We start from the raw sequence: 21,936 nt of genomic DNA on the forward strand, positions 1-21,936 counted from the left end.
GATTATTCTATTCGTATGTCCTGATAATACATACGCAGTATAATATATAACATCGTGTAATCACATACGAGCGTTTCGGTGAATATATCAGCTGAAATTACAGCTATATAAGTAAAGAACACGCAGTAATCTTGTGTAGTCGTCAAGAGTTCGTTGCAACACGTCTTTTAAATAAATCCGGCAGGAAAAATCAACCAATTCAAAATGGTACGTCTTTGTTCACTACGATTTTCTTATTAATTCCTATGACTCTTGATATTCAACATTGTTCAATCCTTCACGCTGCTATTTTCTTACATGATATTTAATTATACATAATACATAATTTTTATATAATTATTAAATACTTTAGATGCATGACATATTTTTGACACTCTGATCAGCGTGTATATCGCTAATTAATTTTTGGTAGCTGTCGAATTTCTTATGCTGCCATCGTTTATTATATCACTGACCTTTCTTTCATACTGTAATTATAATATACGATATCTTTAAAAAAAATATGAACTAAAAACTAAAACATTTTTGTCATCGTGTGACTCCCATTTTACTATTTAGTGTTTTCCTTAAGAGATTTGACGTATCTTTTAAAACAGTAAAGGTATTTGTATATTTAATGTATACATGCAATTATCGGGAAAAAATAATTGAAAGTAATTATTTTAATAACGCCATTTAAAATTGACGTTGCAAAATTGCACATAATTAGTTTTGGCTTATATTCGTTAGCTAACGTGAAACACTGTCTACGTGACAACGGACGACAAAGATTTCTTGCAAAAGTTCTTTCTCCGAATAAATTTGATCTTTAAATTAAGATGAGGGTAAAATGATTATCGTGGTAATAACAGTATAAATTCACGGAAACTATATATAATTCTGTTGATTCTACGATTTTAGGCATTGAGTGATTTGGGGGTGGAGAGCCCTAATTGCTCTCAACCATTTTTGGGAGGACTAACGATGCCTGACGTCTGCGTTACCAATCATTTAGCATTATTTCTTCCGTTGCTCAGCACTTTAGTAACTTATCATCCTAAAATAGGCGATCCCTGTGGACGAGTTAAGCCTGTGAAAAAACCTGATATAAATTATGATTTTATTGTTGTAGGAGGTAAGGTGGCAAAAATATTGAAAGATCGATTAATTGTATATTTCTAAATACATCAACTTAACATATAAGCATGAATCAATTCCAGCTGGAGCCGCTGGGCCAGTAGTAGCAGAACGATTGAGTGAAAATCCTGACTGGAAGGTACTTTTGATAGAAGCTGGAGACGATGAGCCAGCTGGTGCAGAAATTCCAAGTTATCTTCAAGCTTATCTCGGTAAAATATATTTTTATGAATTTTCCTAAATACATATAATTGTCCAAATTAAAACGTTTGAGGAAAAACCAAAGTGTTTTGTGTTTTCTAGGAACTTCAATGGATTGGAATTATAAAACGTCGGATGAGCCATACGCCTGCTTAGCCAATAATAGAAGTTGTAATTGGCCGAGAGGTAAGAATATGGGTGGTTGTACTGCTCATCATGGTATGGCCTATCATCGAGGACATGCTAAGGATTACGAGCGTTGGGTAAAAATGGGTTCCACTGGCTGGTCCTGGAACGAGGTAACAATTACATATAAAAGCATTAAATGATTTTTAAAAATTTTCTAATGTGCCGCTGGACATTAAAGACGCGTATCAAATTTTATTTAGAAAAGGTAAAGATTTAATTTCTTTAATGCAATGATTGCAGGTTTTACCGTATTTCTTAATGTCAGAGGACAATCGAGAAATTGGTAGAGTTAGTGCAAAATATCATGGTACCGGTGGCATCATGACGGTAGAGAGGTTTATATTATTTTTTTTTAATTAATAAATTTCCATTTTATATTAATACGTTGAATGCTACACCAGTTTGATATTTTATATCGTATAGGTCATGATTATTAACATTATATATAAAACAATATAGAAACGCCGTTCACCATAGATCCATACAGTGCCACGGACAAAGTTAAATATCAGTCTTCAGTGATCACAGTAGCATTTAACGTGAATGTAAAACAACATAGAAATAATAATATGCGTATAAATTCGTATATTAAATGAAAAATGATTTGATTAGATTCCCATGGCAACCACCATTCGCTTGGGACATTCTCAAAGCAGCCAATGAAACAAAATACGGAGTGAGCGAAGATTTGGTAGGGGACAAAATAACAGGATTCACAGTGGCTCAAACTTTGAGCAAGGATGGTGTGAGACAAAGTACCGCTGCTGCATATCTCAGGCCATACAGAAATAGAAAGAATCTCCATGTTCTCTTGAACGCAACTGTCACTACAGTACTTACAAGGAATAAGAAAGCTTATGCCGTGAAATATGTTCTGGTAAGAAAGAAGAATTTATTACACTACTACTTTTTGGTGTGAAAACAGAAACTAATGCGTCATGTAGATATTTATTTATTACTTTATTTCATATTCATGACTTTCTTATTTATTGCTAATACAATATTAATCAGAAATAATTTTTCTTTAAAAATGTTAAAAAAACGTTATCAAAATAGCACAATAGTTTCCTTTTCTTCTTAGAAATATTCTTATCGCAAAATTCATAAAAACTTTTACTGCTTACAAACGTCATACTTTACAAAGAAACGATACGGAAGTATAAATAATTTATTGCGATAATGATAATAATTACATTTGTTCCTTTTCAGAATAAAAGAATTTATACAGTTAAAGCAAGACGTGAAATAATATTATCAGCGGGAGCAATAAACTCGCCGAAAATCTTACTTGATTCTGGAATTGGTCCAAAAGATCACTTGAAGTCTGTCAAAGTTCCGGTGGTTCATGATTTACCAGGAGTCGGAGAGAATCTACATAATCACGTTTCTTATGGCCTAGATTTCAATTTAGACGGACCAGTAGAACAGGAATTGAACGTTGATTCTGCCGATTTATATTTGTACAATCAAACCGGACCGTTATCATCAACCGGTTTGGCTCAAGTAACCGGTATAATTGCTTCAAATTTTACCACTGAAGATGATCCTGACATTCAAATATTCTTTGCTGGATACCAAGCTACCTGTACTAGCAAACAAACTATTGCCGATTTACAAGTGACCAATAACAAACAAACTGTCAGAATGACATCTGTAAATATTCAATCTAGGAGTAGAGGTAATTTTGAATGTTTTCACTTTCTATTTTCGGATATTACTTTTCTATCTCCATTATTTCAGGATACATAAGGTTAAGGAATAACAAATCGGAAAGTCTACCCTATATTCGTAGTAACGAATTAGAACATTTTGAAGATAAGGCGATCATTGTTGCTGGAATTCGAGTAATTCAAGCTATTGCTAATACAACCGTAATGCAGAAACGAAATTTGAAACTGATTAAACAGATATCAGAACCATGTTCTAAATATGAATATGACAGCGATGATTATTGGATGTGTGAAATACAATGGAATACGAGACCAGAGAATCATCAAGCTGGAAGTTGTAAAATGGGTCCAATAAGCGATCCAATGGCTGTTGTTGACCCTAAATTAAAAGTTCATGGTATTGAAGGATTGAGAGTAGCTGATGCATCAATTATGCCACAAGTAAGGATTTTAATTGACAGGTCAGATATCATCCTCTAACTCCTAAATAATTATTTTTGACAAATTACAGGTCGTTTCTGGTAATCCCGTTGCTGCGATCAATATGATCGGTGAAAGATGCGCAGACTTCATCAAGAAAAAATACTTGGAATAAAATTACTTTATTATGTAAGGCTATTATAATGTATAGTAAAAAATTAAATTACGACTAAATAAATTCAATAATTAATTAAAATCATAATATAAAAAACAGCTGCTTACTTGCTTTATTTATTATAAATTATTAATACAATATTTTCGCGTATTTCATTGTTACTACAAGATTTTTAGTGGATGATAAAATGGATAAGAATGTACATCCACTTTTGCGAAGGTTATACTTATGTTATTTCGCATATCAGTTATTGAGATAGAAAGGAAGGAAAATGCAGTAACGGGAAATGGGGTGGAGAATGAGGAGAAGAAGGGATAGGAGGTTGGGAAAATGGTTCGGTATATAAGGAGACAGTAGTTATGTTGGTGGTCGTAGAAGGTGGAAGCATGGAGAGGTCCACTCGACCTCCTTAAACTCACGAGCTTATACGGGAGAGCGATTTCGTGACCCTTCGCCTGACCTCTCCGGCTACTCATACATCCGGACTCTTTTGAGGTTAGATACAGGGTAACTACTGCCAAGATAACGTTTCTTCTACGAATATTTAGATCGTTTGAAAATTATTTTGATTTATTTCAGATAAGAACTTATCTATGTTAATATTTTTCCAATTAGTATTTGTTATTTAAATTCTAACGTTTTTAGTCAAATTCATAGTTAATACTAGTCACAAATATTTCAAAAAAAATATATATATATATACACAAATTCCTATAATTTTACTAAGTCCTTTTATCATCATGCTTTAAACAGTAAACATCTCAACCAAAGAATCGATAATGAAATTGTGAAAGTTTTTTAATTACGCGAACAGTAAAAGTACTTCATTTGAGAGAAAATGTGTTTCTGCTTTCATGTTATTTCACATTAAGAATGATCAACAATAGTTAAAGAGTAATCTGCTGATATGTTGTTAGATAAATTTTTAATCATTAATTATAACTTTATAATTAATACTATTATACAAATTGAAAAAAAAAACTATATCAATAAAAACTCGGACAATTATTAGTGTTGATGAGTCGATATATCGAATAAAGAGAAAAATTTGGATAGAATCACTGAATTCTAGTTGAGAAAGAAAGAAGGAAGAAAATATGCTCGATATGAGTTATACGCGCAAGTTGTACAAGTCCGAGCAGATGATGAGATAAACAAATTATAAATAAAACATCGAATATCGTGACGATGTAGACTAGGCATCCATTCGCAACCATACACCATACTATACGCATTCCTCGTCATTCTCGTCGCCATCCTCGACGTCGTCCCCAACATTGTCGTCGTAGTCGTAGTCGTCGTCGTCGTCGTCGTCGTAGTCGAGCCAGGAGCGTAACGACTGCTTTGAATTTCATGAGGGTGCGAATGAATTCATGGTGGGATGGCGCAGCTGGCCCCGGAGACTCGACTACTTCAAATGCCTCCTCTGGCCTCTCTTCTCTCTCTTTCTCTTTCTCTTTCTCTTTCTTTCTTTCTCTACACTCTTACGCCTCCACCTCTACTATTCACACCAACCAGACGGAGTAATTCGTTAAATCTTTCTTGTATGATGACTAGTTTTTTTATCATTCCTTCGTGATTTTTATCCAAATCTAGCTTGCAATATTCTCGAGATGAAAGTTTTTTCATCATAAAAATACGTAAACTTTTTTAAATTATTTTTTAACGCGAAAATATCGTTTAAATAATTTGAGATTTTCAAGTGTGTCAATATTAACGTGAAATATCATCTGTAATAAAGATTTTATTGCATTTTTCTAAGACTCGTTCGAAATTCTTGATTTATGTAAATTTGAAACGATGCTGAATAAGAGATAGAAGGGGAAACGATTTTTATGTGTATCTGGTTGATAGAAATAGGATTTAGTAGTTACAGAAGTTGGATAAAGCCAATAAAAGAGAACTATCTCCGTAAGAATCCCCAAAATCGCGATCCTAATACTTTATCTTTCTCTTGCTTTCCTTTCTTTACTCTTTCTCTTTTTCTTTTTTTTTTATCTCACTTTCTCGGAATCCGATTAAATTGCACGAGCTTTTCCCACTCGTTATAACAAAATTTCTGCCGCCTCGTTACATTCTACTGTTGGCACGCTTTGATGCTACAATTTATAACTTTCGAAGCTGTTAATCAAATATTCTATGAAACACAACACTTTTATCAAAATTGTTCATGTTCACGACCAAGAAAAGAAGATAAACGAAAAGCAAATGATTAATCAATTGTCATTTATAAGTGGTATTCATTTATTTATTATAATGTTACTTATAAGATGTATTAAATCAAACGTTTTTATTCGAATATGTTTTATCTTTACATACTATGGTGATTCTAATATTTTTAATTACTTAACGATTTCATATTTATTATTACTTTTGAAAATAAAGACATGTTTAACTTGTGTACCGATTCACTTGATATTATTAATGCCGTTTAAAAAAATTTAATTTACAACAGGAAATTTTCATTAATCAGACTTTTTAAATATGATTGAATATTATCAAACTTCCCATAGATAATCAGTCGGCCGCAAATTAAGTACGTACGACGTATAATTGAACTTTTGATTAAAATACCAAAGTAATTATAGACCAGAGATAATCGACGAATAATGGAGTTTTATTACCAAACTATAATTAAAATAATTACACTCTATTAAAATAAACCTACGTATTGGGGTTGTAGAAAAGTGATATAAAGTTAGATAGATTCAATTACGTTGCATAGCAGGAAGATGAAGATAAAATTGGAAATCAACGTTTAAAATCTTTCAACAAAATTACACGAATGAGGAAGATTGTGACAGTTCGAAGCGCCTTTATGTCTTTTAGTGTACGAACAAATTCATGTACATTTGACGTGTCGGGGATCAAGACGACAAATCCGTGACGGTAGCTCACTGTCGTCGGTCCACTGAGCCGCGACAAAACGGCATAGAGAAAGAGAAAGAGAGAAGAGTAGAGAGAAAGAGAAACTGAAAGTAAACGTTTGGAGAAGGGAGGATCGCGAGGCGTCTCTAAGCTAGGTAGGCTTAAGGAAACGTAACTCAGCTCGGTAACGGGGCTAAAATATTTTGTCGTAGCCTCGTTATTTATCCTGCCAGAGAGAAAGTTGTTGTTCTCGACGGTAGTCGTAATAGATGTCCTACAAGGCGTACAAGGACGTTCTTTGGGACGATTTGGTCTTTCTGTTCACAAAAATGTATGTGTTTGTGTGTATATGTGGTTATAGATGTATGTGCGCGCGCACGTGTATCTTCGTAAGCGTCGAAAGAAAAGGGGTAGAGTGTTCGAAATGGCACCGGTCTTGAAATCCGCGTCGTTATCCAACTTGGCGCACTCATCCTTTTCCCTCTCACATCTTTTTTTTCTTCTTTTTCTTTTTATTCCTTTCTATCTCTTTCTCTTCTTCCTCATTTTTTTCCTGTTTTTTTTTTCTTTGTTTTTTCTACAAGCAGAAGCACCGCCAACATCTTTGGCGTTGCGCCGCGACGTACAAGGTGCGGGTGGCAGAAGAAAAAAAACGAGAAAGTTGCTCGTTGACTTACTCGAGAGATCGTTCTTCTTGGCGTGGATTCTACGAACTTTTATCCTATGCTATTTGAAAGAAACGAAAGCTCAGAGGATCAACGCAAATTATCATCTTCCAAAGAAAGGAGATGCAGTTTTGCGTGTCGTATTTATACAATACACTCGTCAAAGTTTTTATTTTTCAAAGTTTATCGATAAATTGACCTTTGAAATAATGTAAAATTATAACAGACGAGATGCGTTAATTATTCTGAAGATCCTTAAAGAAGCATTTTTAAATTAACCTTTCAAGGTCTACGATCAATTATCTTGAAGAGAGATTTCACGTATCCTTAAATATTATATACCTCCATTAGCAACTGTCTCTTAATCCCCTTTGAATGGAAATGTTACCTTAATTAGAATTAATTCACAGTTCCATCAAGTACAGTCAAATTGTGTTTAAAGGATGAGGAGAAATGAATGAGAGGAAAATCAGCGTCATAGAATTTCATTTAAACATGTTCCTTCCCTGCAGAATTTAAATGTCCTCGGAACCGTTGTCATCTACTTCAAAATGTATTTGTTTAAAAGCTTTCGTATTATTTAAGATTTACTTATCCTATTTTTATTTTGTCCCTATATTCAGATTAATTGAACTAATATATTCATACGATAAAATAGTTTGCTTTTGTTTAGCGAAAAAACATTTACTTAGGAACGTATTGTTGCCATCAATTGTATCTTCGCTAACGAACAAAACTAGTGCAAACTATAATTCTTATTCTCTCCACTGTTTTCTAGCGTTATCAATTGCAAATATTGGCATGTACGATTCATTGAAATGTAAAAATAAAAGAATATAAAAAGCTATTTCGCAGTAGTGCAATGCTTTATTGGAACGTATATTCGTGCTGTGTTACAATTACATTCAACGAAATAGAAAATGAAATGATAAAATATTTAAAAGGATTCATATCACTTACTTAGTTATTTTTAAATAAGACACTAAATTTGAAAATTTATAGACTTTAATAAATATGATAACGGATTATTTGTAAATATCGTAAGAACGATAAAATATTTTAAAATGTTAAAAAATAATGTAAATATGTTTTTACGAGCGTATAAAAATTCTAAATTGCATCGTAGATCGTGTTACATTTTCAGAACAAAAGAAAATAAAAAAAAAGAGAAAAAGAAAGAGAGACACAGAGAGAGGAAACACGGTAGTAAACGCTAAACGAAATAGTAGGATTGTAATGATTTTATCGTTGTATTATATTAGGTAGAGTGAGTATAGAGTAGGGGTTGTGATACGTTTAAAAGACGATCCTATTTCACCCCCGAATGAACGCACTGGAATTGATCGTGTTGACCGATTCGATCCAGATACCGTAGTTACCGTTCTCATCCCATACATGTGCATGACCTTTTGCACCCTTTTTTTATTGTACGCACGCTTTCCTACAGAGCAATTCGTGTCTGGGAAAAGATCGACAGCGTGCTATACCGCCATTTTTTTAATAAAATTTTTACTAACAAAATCGTCTGGCAACACATTTTTCTTTACAATTTAATACAAATATGACACAGTCGAGCATACACGTTTCATTTCTATTTGTTTTTTTCTTTCGACAAATATAAAATTCTGGGGTATAAAAACGTGCGCTAACATTGACGCGAAAAATGTGATAACAGTTATGCACGCTATTTTCTAAATTTTATTAAACGAATGGAAAGAGAATCTCCCGAGCTTTTCGTTTCAACGATCATTCCTGATTATATTTTCAAATTGTACATTCAAATGTTAAGAGAACTTAATTATTTATGAAATTCTGATCTGTTGGTACAATTATTGGAAAATCTTCGGGTTATTAGTGACTCAACGATTTGTATTATTATTTTTTTTTTTAACGAAACCCTATTCTATCGAGTTTAAAAAAGCTCGATTAGCAGAGAACGAATTTGAATAAAGAAACAAACTGCTAAAAATGAAAAGAAAAAGCCTATTAGAAATTAATAAAGAGGAAAATACGAGTAGAGATTTCGAGTGCTGTTGTAGCAAAAAAAAAAAAAGAAAAAAAAAGAGAAAAACAAAAGAGGAGAGATTTTTCAAAATAGGGTAATCGACAACAGTGATTACATCTTCAACGTATATCGACGCAGAAAATTGTTCTCGAATCAGTTTACGATAGTACCTAGGAATCGATCGATCATGCGAAGATACACGCATCGAGAGGGAGAGAAAAGGAAAAACGAGGGGTGTTGAGTTCTCGTCGCTGACTAAGCGTTATTGCATTTTTTCCAATTAGTCCTTATCGCGTCGGATTATTGCAAAGATCGAAAGGACGAGAGGTTGCGCGTGGAAGAAGAGAAGCACGTTATTACGTTTTCCACGCGAGGAATTACATTCGCCGCAGATAAAAATTGCAATTAGATCGATAAACAAGAAAAAACGAGAAAAAGAAAGAAAGAAAGAAAGAGAGAGAGAGAGAGAGAAAGAAACAAAAAGCATAAATAAAATGATATGTAAAAAAAAGTAGAAGGATTTGATTTAACGGAAAGTGTTTGATCGAAACTTCTATTCTTTTATATTAATTTCAAATATTTTGTAAAAATTAACAAACTAACAGCAGTAAATTTAATTTGTCATGAATAAATATTAATAAAAAATACAATAATCATTTTTTATGTCCTAATTCAATACTTTGAAAGAGAAAAAACACGTATGGATTTGTTAGATACACGTAATATTATTTGTAACGATCTTGGCTTTTAACAGTATATGAACTAACTATTACGGTTTAATTAAACGAGAACGCGAAAGAAAAGTTAGCTACATGATGTAGGTACATTTCGTAGGTATATAATGTTTGGAGTTTGTTGCTAATTCTACAATGGTAATCAAACAGCTCGCAAAAGAAGTCATGTTTACGCTCTTGACGGTATAAAAAAATAATAGAGATTTAATCTTTTGAAACAGATTTATATTTTTCATTTCAACGTGTCATAGACTTGTTTGATCACTTTCCAAAAAAATCTTAAAACATACCAAAGTTTTTGTCAAATAATTGGATGTATTTTGTTTTTAATACAAATATAAATATAAAAGTAAAAATAATATACGATCCTGTAAGGTAAAATTGTGAAAATTGATTTTTATATGAGATAAGCAAAGCGTACTTAACATTGCTCGCTCTTGTATCAATTAATAACGTAATTTTTTCTAATAATTGCGCAAAAATGATGTTTTTATTTCACAATTTTACTTAGGTCCATGTAAATCGACTTATATAGAGTTGAATAATCAAAAGAAAATACCTGCTTTTTCACTTTTTAACTTTGAACAAAGTAAAAATCGAAATTAATGTAGAACTATAGCCAGGATGATAAGACAAGTACGTTAAAAATTTGGGGTTATGACGAAAGGAATGAAAAAGCAAGAAGGGAGGATAAAAAAAACGTTAACATGGCGTCTGAACAGTTGACTTAAATATATCGGAGGGTAAGAAAAGTGGGTCGTTTGTAGTGGCGCTGATCGTTCAAAGTTAGTGGCTCGGAAACGATACCGCTTCTTTCAGGTACCCCTCCGTTTAATTAGCCCAATTACGTTTAATAACTGCCTGCTCGACCTATGAATCCATGTCGGGGGGATATTCGCGACCAATACGAGTCGTACTTGTATTAAAGATTTCTCTATTTATTCAAAAAGCAGCAATCATTCGCCCCTTGCATATTTTCTTCGAATAAAACTTAATAATAGAAAAATGTGTTTAAATATCTACAGTTAGAATAAATACATTGACACGATTTCAAATTAGGTGGAAAAATATTTCAAATTTAATTGAAAAGATTTTATAATTCGACCTAGTGACAATTAGTTAAATGGTTTGATTCCGTTTAAACTTTGGTGTTGAATATCTAAGGGATGACGCAAATAAGTCTTTATCGATTGAAACAAATACGCAAATATGTGTTTCGCTTCGTAAATTGCAAAAACAACAGCCCTTGCCAAGCGACGAATTTATGGATCGTGGTTCCGTCGGATTGATCATTCGACCCTTTCCGTCTACGGACACTATGGTGATGCGTTGGTGGGTGTATGATGGGTGGCACTCAGCGTTTTCACTCTTGCGTCGTGTCCGTTTCCGTTTTCAAGTAGGCGCACATGTGTGTCGACGTGTATTCGCTTTTTTCACGTTTCAGAGAAACAGGAAACTATCGATTCATACTCGTGTATGCGATCAGAATATTATATTGAATAATATTGTAAGATTCCATCGTTCGTATAAGGATCGTTAACACGAACATTTAATTTTCTTGGGCTTTTTTTTTCATTTCTATTATATATTGATCATCTTACCAAATTAAACTTTTTAAACGTATATAATTACAAAAAATTACATTATTACTTTAGTAATTCTCCTAATTACTTACAGTAATCGTCATATATCATTTAAGTGTATCGTTATTTTATATCTACCATAAGTTCAAAAATGTTTACGAATGATAATAGGCTATTAGGTTGCGATAAAGAAAGTACTCAATAACTTACTTAAAAGATGAATGCTATGAACACGAAATCTTTACAAATAAAATGCAAATCATTATCGAGGTATTAAAATTGTTAATGATTTACATTTGAATAAGATTGTTAGCAAGAGTGGTATTGGGGATGTTATAATTTGATAGACTTCCGGTTTGATCGTAGTGCTTGACGTAAAATTATGAGGCGGAGGGATTTGGAATAGTAAGACTTTGTCATTCTCTTTTTTTCCTTTAACATCTCCATTCTCTAGCAAAGTAGGGTGGCCCTTTCAAGAATTTTGCCGCTCGCTTAATTTCGGCGTCGCTTTAGGCGCGAGTCCCACAGAGACCTCTTCTTCTCTGCAGGGTGGATCCGCACGAGGGTAGCTCGATGGAGTGAAGCCACGCTTTATTTATTTTACCAACATTTTATCCCCAGGCTTACTGAATAAGAGGGGTTTCTTTTGCTCTTTGCGATTGTTCGCTGGTAGAAGGGAAACTCAAACCTTCGCTTTCGTTTGTCATTGTTCGATAAATCGTCGCCGTTAGGCAGAATGATTATTTCTAGAGGTCACCTGAACACACTACGAAAGGAGAAAAAACCCTTAAGATGGATACTTTTATTTCCTATTTTTTACTATTTATTATATTATATTTTACTGTCATGTTACAAGACAAATGTTTAGCTATTCTTTCTGCTTTGTCTTTTTGAAACACTGGATCAATCGTCAAAGGTTCATTACAAAATCACAATTCGAAAGCTTCTATTCATATCAAGACTAAAAATATTTGTGAGATTTATGTTACACTAAGTAATATGACGAATATCAAAATGCGAATTGGAACGGTAGAGAGAAATTCGATATGAACTGTATTTGTACTTTCCATTTCGAAAATCTGGAATAAAATACAGGGAGTGTAATCACTGCGGGTGATTCCGCAAATAATTAACGCGTGGCTTATGGTAAATAGAAACGCGTTGACCAATCGATTTGCGAGGAAAACGTCCATTGTTATAAAATGTATTTTGATGTAGAAACGCGACGTTTATAAATGATAAAAGAACGGTTTAGCATAAAGGCGTCGTCGCACCGACGTATCGTATTATGAAGAGCATTATCGAGACGGTGAATTATGATGCATGACATTCTCTACGCACGAAGAATTTTTCTACGACGGCTCCAATGCTCACACCTACAAGAGTAAGAAGAAGAAGAAGAAGAACTTGAAGATGCATATTGTATGAGATAATACGTGAGAAATTACAAGCCATCTTCCATCGTTTTCACGAGATATTTTACCGATAATTCGGTGTCGAAAAAAATCATCCTGTTACACCGAACAAAAGAATTTTGTCGACATTAATTACATTTCTTCGGATATTTTCAGTGATAATTAATTAGCCGGTCCACGTTTTAAACTAGCTCTGTACGCTATGTGACTTTTCTCCGCACCATTACCGCATCTTTTTTACGCGTATTATATACCCACGATAAAGAAAAGTTATTATTATTACTTTCCTTACTTTTGTTCACTATGCTTTCACATCGATGATGATGCGCAAGAGACTCACTCGATCTTTTACCATAAAGTTTTCATAAATATTTACATTACACTTTCAAACCCAACAACGTGATACAAGACACTCGTAGACATTCTAAATAATTTTATTTATTTATTAATCTAACAAATGGTAAATATATAAAATAAAAGAGAGAAAACGAGAGAGTGAGGAGGGGAGAGGAGGTAGTATATTAGTTTGTTCATGTAGTAGTATATAGTTTTGTTCATGTTTGTATGTCGATTTAAAATTTCACTCTCCTATTATCAAAAGCATTAAATTTTCGTTGAATCCAAAAGTAGAAGTAGAGTTTGAAAAGTAGGCGAAAGGCGGATGTGAGCACTTATCGATGGTTGGGCACGAAAACGCGAGGGTTGCGCAGAACGAAAGGATTGAGAAGGAGAAGAAGAGAAAGGGAAAGAAAGAGAGAGAGAGAGAGAATCAGTATCGAAATTGAGACGCGACAGTTAACCGCGTTATCTGGCAACAGCTGGCCTGATTGGTGGGCTTCGTGGTAGAGCCCGATGGTGGTGGGCTTCGTGGTGATGTTGAAGTTGGTGGTGTCGGCGGTATCGGTGTCGATGGTGTTAGTCGTGCTGTCGGTAGTGCTGTCGGTGGTAGTGGTGGATGAGATTCGAAGCAGGAGGAACGACGTCGGTGAGGGTTTACTAGAAGAGAAGGAGGAAGAGGGAGAAAGAGGAAGGAGGAAGGGAAGGGAAAGGGTGAAAGGGAGGAGGGAGAAGGGAGGAGGGAGAAGGGAGAAAGGAGGAGGGAGGAGGGAGGATGAGCCAGCGAGCGAGCGAGCTATCTCGTGTCAGTAGGATGTTGCCAGTAACGGAGCCTATCTCCCTTCTTCGCTCTTCACCCTTCCGAAGGTTCCATCCAGGTGAGAGAACGCGTATACGTAGAGGCTACGTAACGTGCACCGAGGGTGGGTTTAACAAGCGATCTTATCTGCTCAGATGAATGCCAGCCGGCCCTTACCCTCTTTGCCCTGCACCCTACTGTTCCCTGCTCCCTGCACCTTGCTCCCTGCACTTTACGCCCTACTCACTCTGGATCTCGATCCTATCTTCCGAGGCTGTTTTGCATTGCCCACGAATACGAGAATCAGAAAGCCGCGAGCCAAGCCTAGACTTTTCGAATAATAAGAACCACAACGCTTCTGTTATAAAAAAATAAAAAAAATAGATAATAAATGAGATCTAAAATATTTGAAAATTTATTAAAAATTTTTGTCGAATGGATTAAAGATACGGTGATGATAAATACATTTTCTTAACTTTTCATCTTTTTTCCTCGTCGTCGTAGTTGTCATCTCGAAAGGTAAGATGGAATGACAGGGAGCGTCTCGAATAATAGAACACCGTCGTCAACCACTACATTTACGAAGAAGTTATTTCGAACGATAAAAGACTATATAGAATGGTACAAGAAAGCATGTCAAGTATTTCGCTGTTGAATCGTTCGGTTTGGCAACAAAGTTAAAAGTTTTTTGTCCGTCTATCTTCGGTTCTATACTGTGAGGCGCAAAAAAACGTAGCATTTCTGATGAAAACAATGACACTTCTCCTTTTGACGAATACCGTTAACTTCTTCTTCTGTTTCTATCTTTCTCATGCTCTCTCTCTTTCTTTTTCTCTTTCTCATTCGTTGGTTTGCTGGCGCGCGCGCACTTTCTTTTCTTTTCCTTTCTCTCCTCTTTTTTATAACGCAAATTTCTCACCTCCTGTACATAGCGGAACGTTAACCAAGCCCATTAATCTCCAGCCACCCTGAAGTTTCTCGTTTCGGAGTGTACCCACGTGCCCGTTATAGTGGAGGAAGGACGGGAAGGTAATTAAAACATGAATAAATAAAGGTCGTGGCGTAAATCCCACGGTCATGGAAACGACCGAGGATTCGCGAATGAGAATGAAGGAAAAAAAAGAAAGGAAGAAGGAGTAAAGGGTAAATGATATAAGAATTCTAAATTTGTGTGATACGGTTTTGACGACGCCACATACACGATGGGACCTAATTTTCGAACTACTTCTTTTAATCAGACTGTTTTAAACTGATTCGTTTTGGGAATTAAACGGTGAACACATTAACAAAATTGAATTAATTTATTCCGAAGAAAAAATTCGGTACCATGGTAAACTTGGAATATAAGGTTATTTATTTACTGTATTTTTATGTTATATTTGAGTATTACATAGTGCGTTTACATTGCTCACATTTCGTATCGAAAAGCGTCAAAGCATCCGGATGGCATTGCGCAACTGACGATGCATTCAGGTCTATCGAGACGTGTTAAAACAGGCGTTAAAACTTTTCAATAAAATTTAAAAATAAAAATACTGTTACCACTCCAGTTGTTTTTATCTTTTTTTATATTATTTTTTTATTCAACAATTTTAAACGTTGTTCAATTTTCAATAAATTGATATTTCCACAATGATCTGTTATCAAAACTGTTAACTTTGAAATTTCGCAGTAATCATAAGTTAGAGATCGAAGATGTTTAGTAAGAGACAAAGGGATGAAATTGTCAATTCTAAGCGAATACTATTTCGTGATAGGTCGCAACAGCTGCTTTTGATCGTTTCCCATCGAGTTGTAAGACAAGGGGAATGACCTATGCCTGTATGGATAATCGATTCCTTCCTGACTCGCGGTAGATCCAATTACGATCATTGGCAAGTTAATGGAGTGGAAAGATGTTCACCATTTCCGACGCTTCGATGCGCAACTTCCGAGATTGTTGAGACGTCTGTATTGGCCTTTATCGTCAATCGGAAGATACAATACGTTCTAAACAATTGCCTTAATAATGAATTATTCCTTTATCACCAGTGTCTACACATACCTTGCTACCCGCCCCTTCCCTGTTCGCATACGAACGATAGGACAGGGAATTTAATGGAAAAGAAAATAGCGATTGATCGTTGCACTGTTTAATAAGAATCGTGCGAGCTTAATGTTACCAAGCTTTTCGTTCAAATTTCGATTAATAATGACCGGTACAAAACGCGTTCTTAGCTTATCAAAATTCAATCGGGATCGTTTTACGAACGAAGGAAGAGCTTTCCATGGACGGTAAGATACGGCTGATTCACTTGTCCTCATGAATATGTATAGCGTTGCCGGTTTCTACCTCGGTACGCCGCAGTCATCATTCTTAATAACCAGTATTACATGGCCGATCGTGCTATTGGATTCTCTTTTCCTTTTCTTTTCTTTCAACGCAAAAGAAGACATCGTACAACATTCGAAAATTATATTATCTTCTTATCTACCGAATCGATTATTTTACTCGTGATTCAATTTATATTTATAACACATAAAGTGCTTAAGGTAAAAGGTTTTATGGATTTTCTCGAATCATAAGTGTAGTTACGTATATCATAGATGTTACAATTATTTTCTGATTTAAATCGTCGAGATGAACAAATGTTTTTGATGTCTAATTTGTTTTTATGAAACGAGACAAGTTGCGATGCAAGTCGTTGCGATGACGACTACGAAGAAAAAGAAATATGAAAGAAAAATCACAGCCGTGTCGGTTGTATGAGAAACGACTGAAGAAAGAGAAAGAGAGAGAGAGAGAAAAAAAACGAAAAACTTGCATCGTGACGTTTCGTTTTAACAGCGCTCTTACCTTTCTAGTAACCAAAGGTGGTTCCTTCATATTTTCCTCTGTTCTTGATACGAACATCATCGTTGTGTATGTGTTATGTGTTGCCCATCGTTCAACAGTAACGAGCTATGGTTTTTATGTCTTAAAATAAATATAGTCTTTCTTCCTATGCACAAATTTCTATATTCTACGTTCTCGGTATTTATAATGTTGATTCAAAAAAAAGCGTGAATAAACAAAACGCATAAGAAAGAGTTGACTAAAATAGAAACAAGCGTAGGTTTTTATTGCAAATACGTATAAATAATAATGGTCTATTCATAATTCAAGGTACTACTAAAATGGCTCAGCATCAAAGAATATATTCTCTATTTCAATCTTTAGGTCACTGGAGAAAACACAAGCGTTGGTGTATTGTTATTTACGGAAACTAGAAGAGAAGGAATAATTATAGTCGTATTTATTTATACTAGCTTATATTTTAATCTTCTTTCATAAAAATACAGTTTTTCTATATAAACAAGTGCATCGACCCATATTATGTCACGTATATATACCTCAAACATAAAAAATAAATTTTTTAGTGTCATCGAAAAAGATTGCATACGAAATTATTGCCATATCATTCTAAACCATAGAAATTTTGTACAGGATACGTTATTTCATTTCTAACATTATTAAATATTAGCCGAAAACGCGGGTGCGTTCTCTCTACGTGTATTAAAATCAATAAGCACACATTAACGTTGTCCACAGTTATATTTAATATTCTACAAAATTCGTCGCGGGCGAGCTTTTTTTTCTCTTTTTTATTTGTATTTTTATTTTTATTTTTTTCATCGGTAAAAATTTTATTTTTGTGAAATGCTGTGCCGGACGAAACGGAAAAATACGCTCGCTGGACAAAGCACAATAATCGTAATGCATTGAAAAATTGCAAAATTCATCGACGATCGTTGGGAACATTCCTTTTTGGATTAATCCGTCTGGAAGAATTCGATATATGATTCCATCTACAATATTGTCTTTGATCATTCCAGATCGATTTGACTCAATATGTCTCATCAAATATTCGGTTTTTTCCTCGAGAATTGTCGTATCATGCGTGCGATTTTTTTCATAAATAGTAAGTTCGAGTTATTCATTACAGAAATAGTTCTAATTAATCAACGAATTTTCATGTTTCATTATGTTCATGATTTTTGTTTATTAAAATCATACACTAAAATTTCGTAAAAATCAAGAAAAAAAATACCCAATTATAAAAAACAAACACGAAATATTCTTTACCTTACTGCAGTAAAATTGCATTATAATATTTCGTTGAATCATAATTGACATAATTAAGAGACAATCGTTTTTTAATTACCTCATAAATTGATATTCTGTAATTTTCATTAAATGATTCAATCCTTTAAGTACTTTTTCTGCATACAATATGAACGTCACTCATTATTAGTGAACCAACTTAATTAATATCGTTAACGTTACGTGTATACTTGATATTAAATAGAATAGATGTACAAAGGAAACAGAACAATTGTTATTGCTATCAAACACGTACATATTATAATTTGTAACGTGCATTACGAATATTTTAGAGAACAATTGATTAATAAACGGTATAGGAAAGACATCATTAGAAAATAAATTGTTATTAGGAATTTATCGAATTAATGTGTTAGACTATCTTTATTATAAATTTTAAATAATAATATCATTAATATTATATAATCATTACATTTTTTTTAGATAATCTACGAAAATCTTTCATTTAAAACGAATTATATTGATTAAATGAATCGCTTCAAATTGACGTAATACTGATCAATTATGTTGATAGATTTATTAAGACAGTTGAGATCAACATTCCGGAAAGATTTTCTACCCAAAGAATAAGATTTGATGAAATATAGGAAGATGTAAGAGGTGGGAAGACATCGGTTCGTACGGACTAGGATTAATTACATGTGATGTATTAATGAGCGATCGCGTTGCTTTGAATGGAAACTAACGTGTCCTATGGGTGCGCGAGTGAGAGTAATTATGATGGAGTGACTCGCAACTTTCTATGACGTGTCAGCGTTGGTATATCTCAGAGAACTTTACAGTTCTGCGTTGTATAACTGACTATGGTATTATGTTTTACGCAGAGTTAGAAATATATACATATATATTTTCCCTTTATTCCTAATAATCTTTTAATGTCCATAGTAAACTCATCGAGTTATCGAACGAATATACTTTTTCAATAATCAATGAGAAAAAGTTAAGACTCGTTATACAGTTACACTATAGCATATAAATATATCTACATAAAAAGAATATTCTTTTAAGTATTGTAAAACTAGGAAAAATGAAAATTTACTGATAAATCGTACAATTCATATAAACCTTAAGTACGTATCGTACGCTAATTGTTCGCTTTTTCTACCTTATTCTTTATTTCGTGGAAAACAAAGAAAGAGTATTGTTCGCTCGTTCAACTAAAACTCGAAGGAAAAGCATTTTGTTGCTCGTAGTAGTTAACGTTGTTTTTTCTCCAGAGCAAGGTGTTCCTATTCTTCGCTCCAGCATTGCAATGTATTCGCGTGCCCAACACAGTGAATAAAAGGGCGAATAAAAAAGCAAATCCGGCCAGTAGGGCAGAACCAATTATCCTCGTTAATTTTGTCCTTTTTTTCTAATATAAAGTTGCCCTAAACAAACTTTTCTCTTTAAAAAATAGCACGTGAAGTTACGGCTAAAAAACTGCCTCATATTATACTAAAAGAAAAAAAACTGTCTATATATAGAGACGAATGAATGGTTGTATTATTATGAAAAATCTTTCGATACTAAAAAAGAAACTCTTATAGGATCTTCATGAAGTTTGCATATTATACATGAATAAAAGTATTTTTTCGTTTTAATAGAAATTCGACGATTTATGCAAGTTTTGTATAATTTTTAATATACTTTACGAATAACTATTATTAATAAGGATAATATTACATTGATAACGTCATTATCGATTACGGAGTTGTTATGTGCACTGATCTCCTTCCAGATGAGTGGAACACTATAACAACGTATCAAGTTTTCGAACAATTCTCTCGCCTATCTGTGCTTCTAATAATAATCTTAAATACATTGATTTACAAAACGTAGATTATTTTTAATTGGACGTTATTTTCAAAACTCATCCTACGTGACAATGATCTCGTAAATATACCGATAAAAAATCTTGAGAAAAAAAAATGGAGATTTTCTACGACATTTTCTACATATTAATGATAAAAATAAAAATCTAAAAGTTTCGTGAATGGTGGGATGCAAAACGAGAGTCATAAGAAATATGGTATGTAGGGCGTATGTTGACGTTACTAACTACGTGCGAATATGGACGTCGACGGTCGCATAAGCGTTAGTATAAACACGATGCGAGGAATAGGAAAGCTCGGTGGTACCACGGTGCGTAGATACGTTATACGCAGATTATATGCACGAAGGGACGGCACGCACAAAACGGAGATTAATAACGCCGTAATTCGTTGGCCAAATATTTATTTCGTGTTTAATTAATCGTTAGCTTTTAATGGCCTCGCCCATATTTCTTGCTTGTTTGACCGTCTGCCCGTGCATCGTGGCTATTCTATTATAAATTATAGCGGAATACTATTAGGCGCCTCTGCTCCTGCCGCTTTTATCGGTGCTCCGCATGAATTACTAGCATCGACCTTATTCGTTCCATCGATCGCTTTTCGACAAAAAAAAAAAAAAAAGAAAAAAAAAGAACCGTCAAATAATTAATGTTACCGTGTGAATTAACCGCTGATGTTTGCAACGAGAATTTTCCTTATTTCGATTTTATAAGCAATATTTCAACTTACGTATTTACCTATATTGATTATTAAATAAAATATATCAATATTAGTTTATAAGATAAACATTCACCATATGCGCATTTGAACAAAAATCAAACATCCGAAACCAAAGGTTTATTGATAAGCTGAAAATCCTGCAATGACACGGCAACCAATGTAAATTGTATTTAAAGGGAAGATTATTCTCGACTTGTGAACATGGTCAAATTATATGTCCTAATCATATTTGAAAATATGTAAAAAGGTTCAAAATACAACAAAGAAAAATATAAGATCGAGAAGTTATAGGTTTGTTAAAGAATTCGAGACAGTATCATAGTCCGGAAAGTCCTCCTTTACGTGGCGAAGTACTACGGGGCAACTACCAGGTCATAGTCACGCTAGCACTACTAATTGCATGTCCGACTAAAGTATATCACTATCCTGACTAGCCCTTATTCCCGCCCAGTGTACTGAATCCGCTCGTTTTGCTGCACGTACTATTCAGTATTCTTCTACTAGCTAGTCATTCTCTATTTCTCTCTTTCTACACACAAGCTATATTCGTTTCTTCTTCTCTATCGGGCAAACTTCATTCTAGAATGTATGTGTATATATATATATTCTTCTTTCGTATCACATTTCGTATATTTTCAAAGTCTTCCTATTACCTTCGTGAAAACCCAATCTTTTCTTTATTCAGTCTACGTACAGTTTTTTTGTTAGGTGTAAAACCTAGTCTCTTTATCTTCTCTCTTCAAAACAATTTCCTTATCATGAAAAATTTAAATATTGCAACTTCAATATTATAACAGTAATCATCTTATCTTGTCTTGTTTTTTTCTCATCTTTTGTTTACCCTTGCAATGACTTGGTAGGAAAAATAAGGTTGTTATCGAGAAAGATTAACTATCGATCCTGTTAATATGTTGTCCTTTGTTGTAAATAAAATTGTATGGTAAACTACTTTCTCATATTTTTTTCTATTTCTGTCTGTCTATCCTTCTATTCATCCATTTATCTTTCTTTCTCGTTTTAGCCGCAAAAACCAATACAAATTGAATTTTATGAAAACCGCTATTTATCTTTGACCGATTACC

General features: G+C 33.8%; 2 protein-coding genes across 3 annotated transcripts in view; one reads left to right on the forward strand and one right to left on the reverse strand.

The window, feature by feature from the left end:
- Positions 1 to 21,936, reverse strand: part of LOC107063900 (kin of IRRE-like protein 1) — a 304,919-nt gene that overhangs the window by 239,754 nt on the left and 43,229 nt on the right. The window lies entirely within an intron of this gene.
- On the forward strand, positions 49 to 3,869 carry LOC107063902 (glucose dehydrogenase [FAD, quinone]). Its single transcript, XM_015316054.2, has 9 exons — positions 49 to 207; positions 901 to 1,114; positions 1,200 to 1,328; positions 1,420 to 1,616; positions 1,747 to 1,841; positions 2,119 to 2,383; positions 2,716 to 3,184; positions 3,247 to 3,617; positions 3,688 to 3,869. The coding sequence occupies exons 1-9, from the start codon at positions 205 to 207 to the stop codon at positions 3,769 to 3,771; spliced, it is 1,827 nt and encodes a 608-aa protein (XP_015171540.2). The 5' UTR covers positions 49 to 204; the 3' UTR covers positions 3,772 to 3,869.

The sequence above is a fragment of the Polistes dominula genome, unplaced genomic scaffold, assembly GCF_049000335.1.
Source record: "Polistes dominula isolate Pdom_NZ unplaced genomic scaffold, Pdom_raw_medaka contig_73, whole genome shotgun sequence".
In the NCBI taxonomy this organism is placed as follows: Eukaryota; Metazoa; Arthropoda; class Insecta; order Hymenoptera; family Vespidae; genus Polistes; species Polistes dominula.

Bases quoted from the DNA above. Each gene is read 5' to 3' on its own strand.
- LOC107063902 (XM_015316054.2), top strand. The intron at 1,842-2,118 runs GTTTATATTATT...TGATTTGATTAG, and splicing joins GGCATCATGACGGTAGAGAG to ATTCCCATGGCAACCACCAT. The intron at 2,384-2,715 runs GTAAGAAAGAAG...GTTCCTTTTCAG, and splicing joins ATGCCGTGAAATATGTTCTG to AATAAAAGAATTTATACAGT.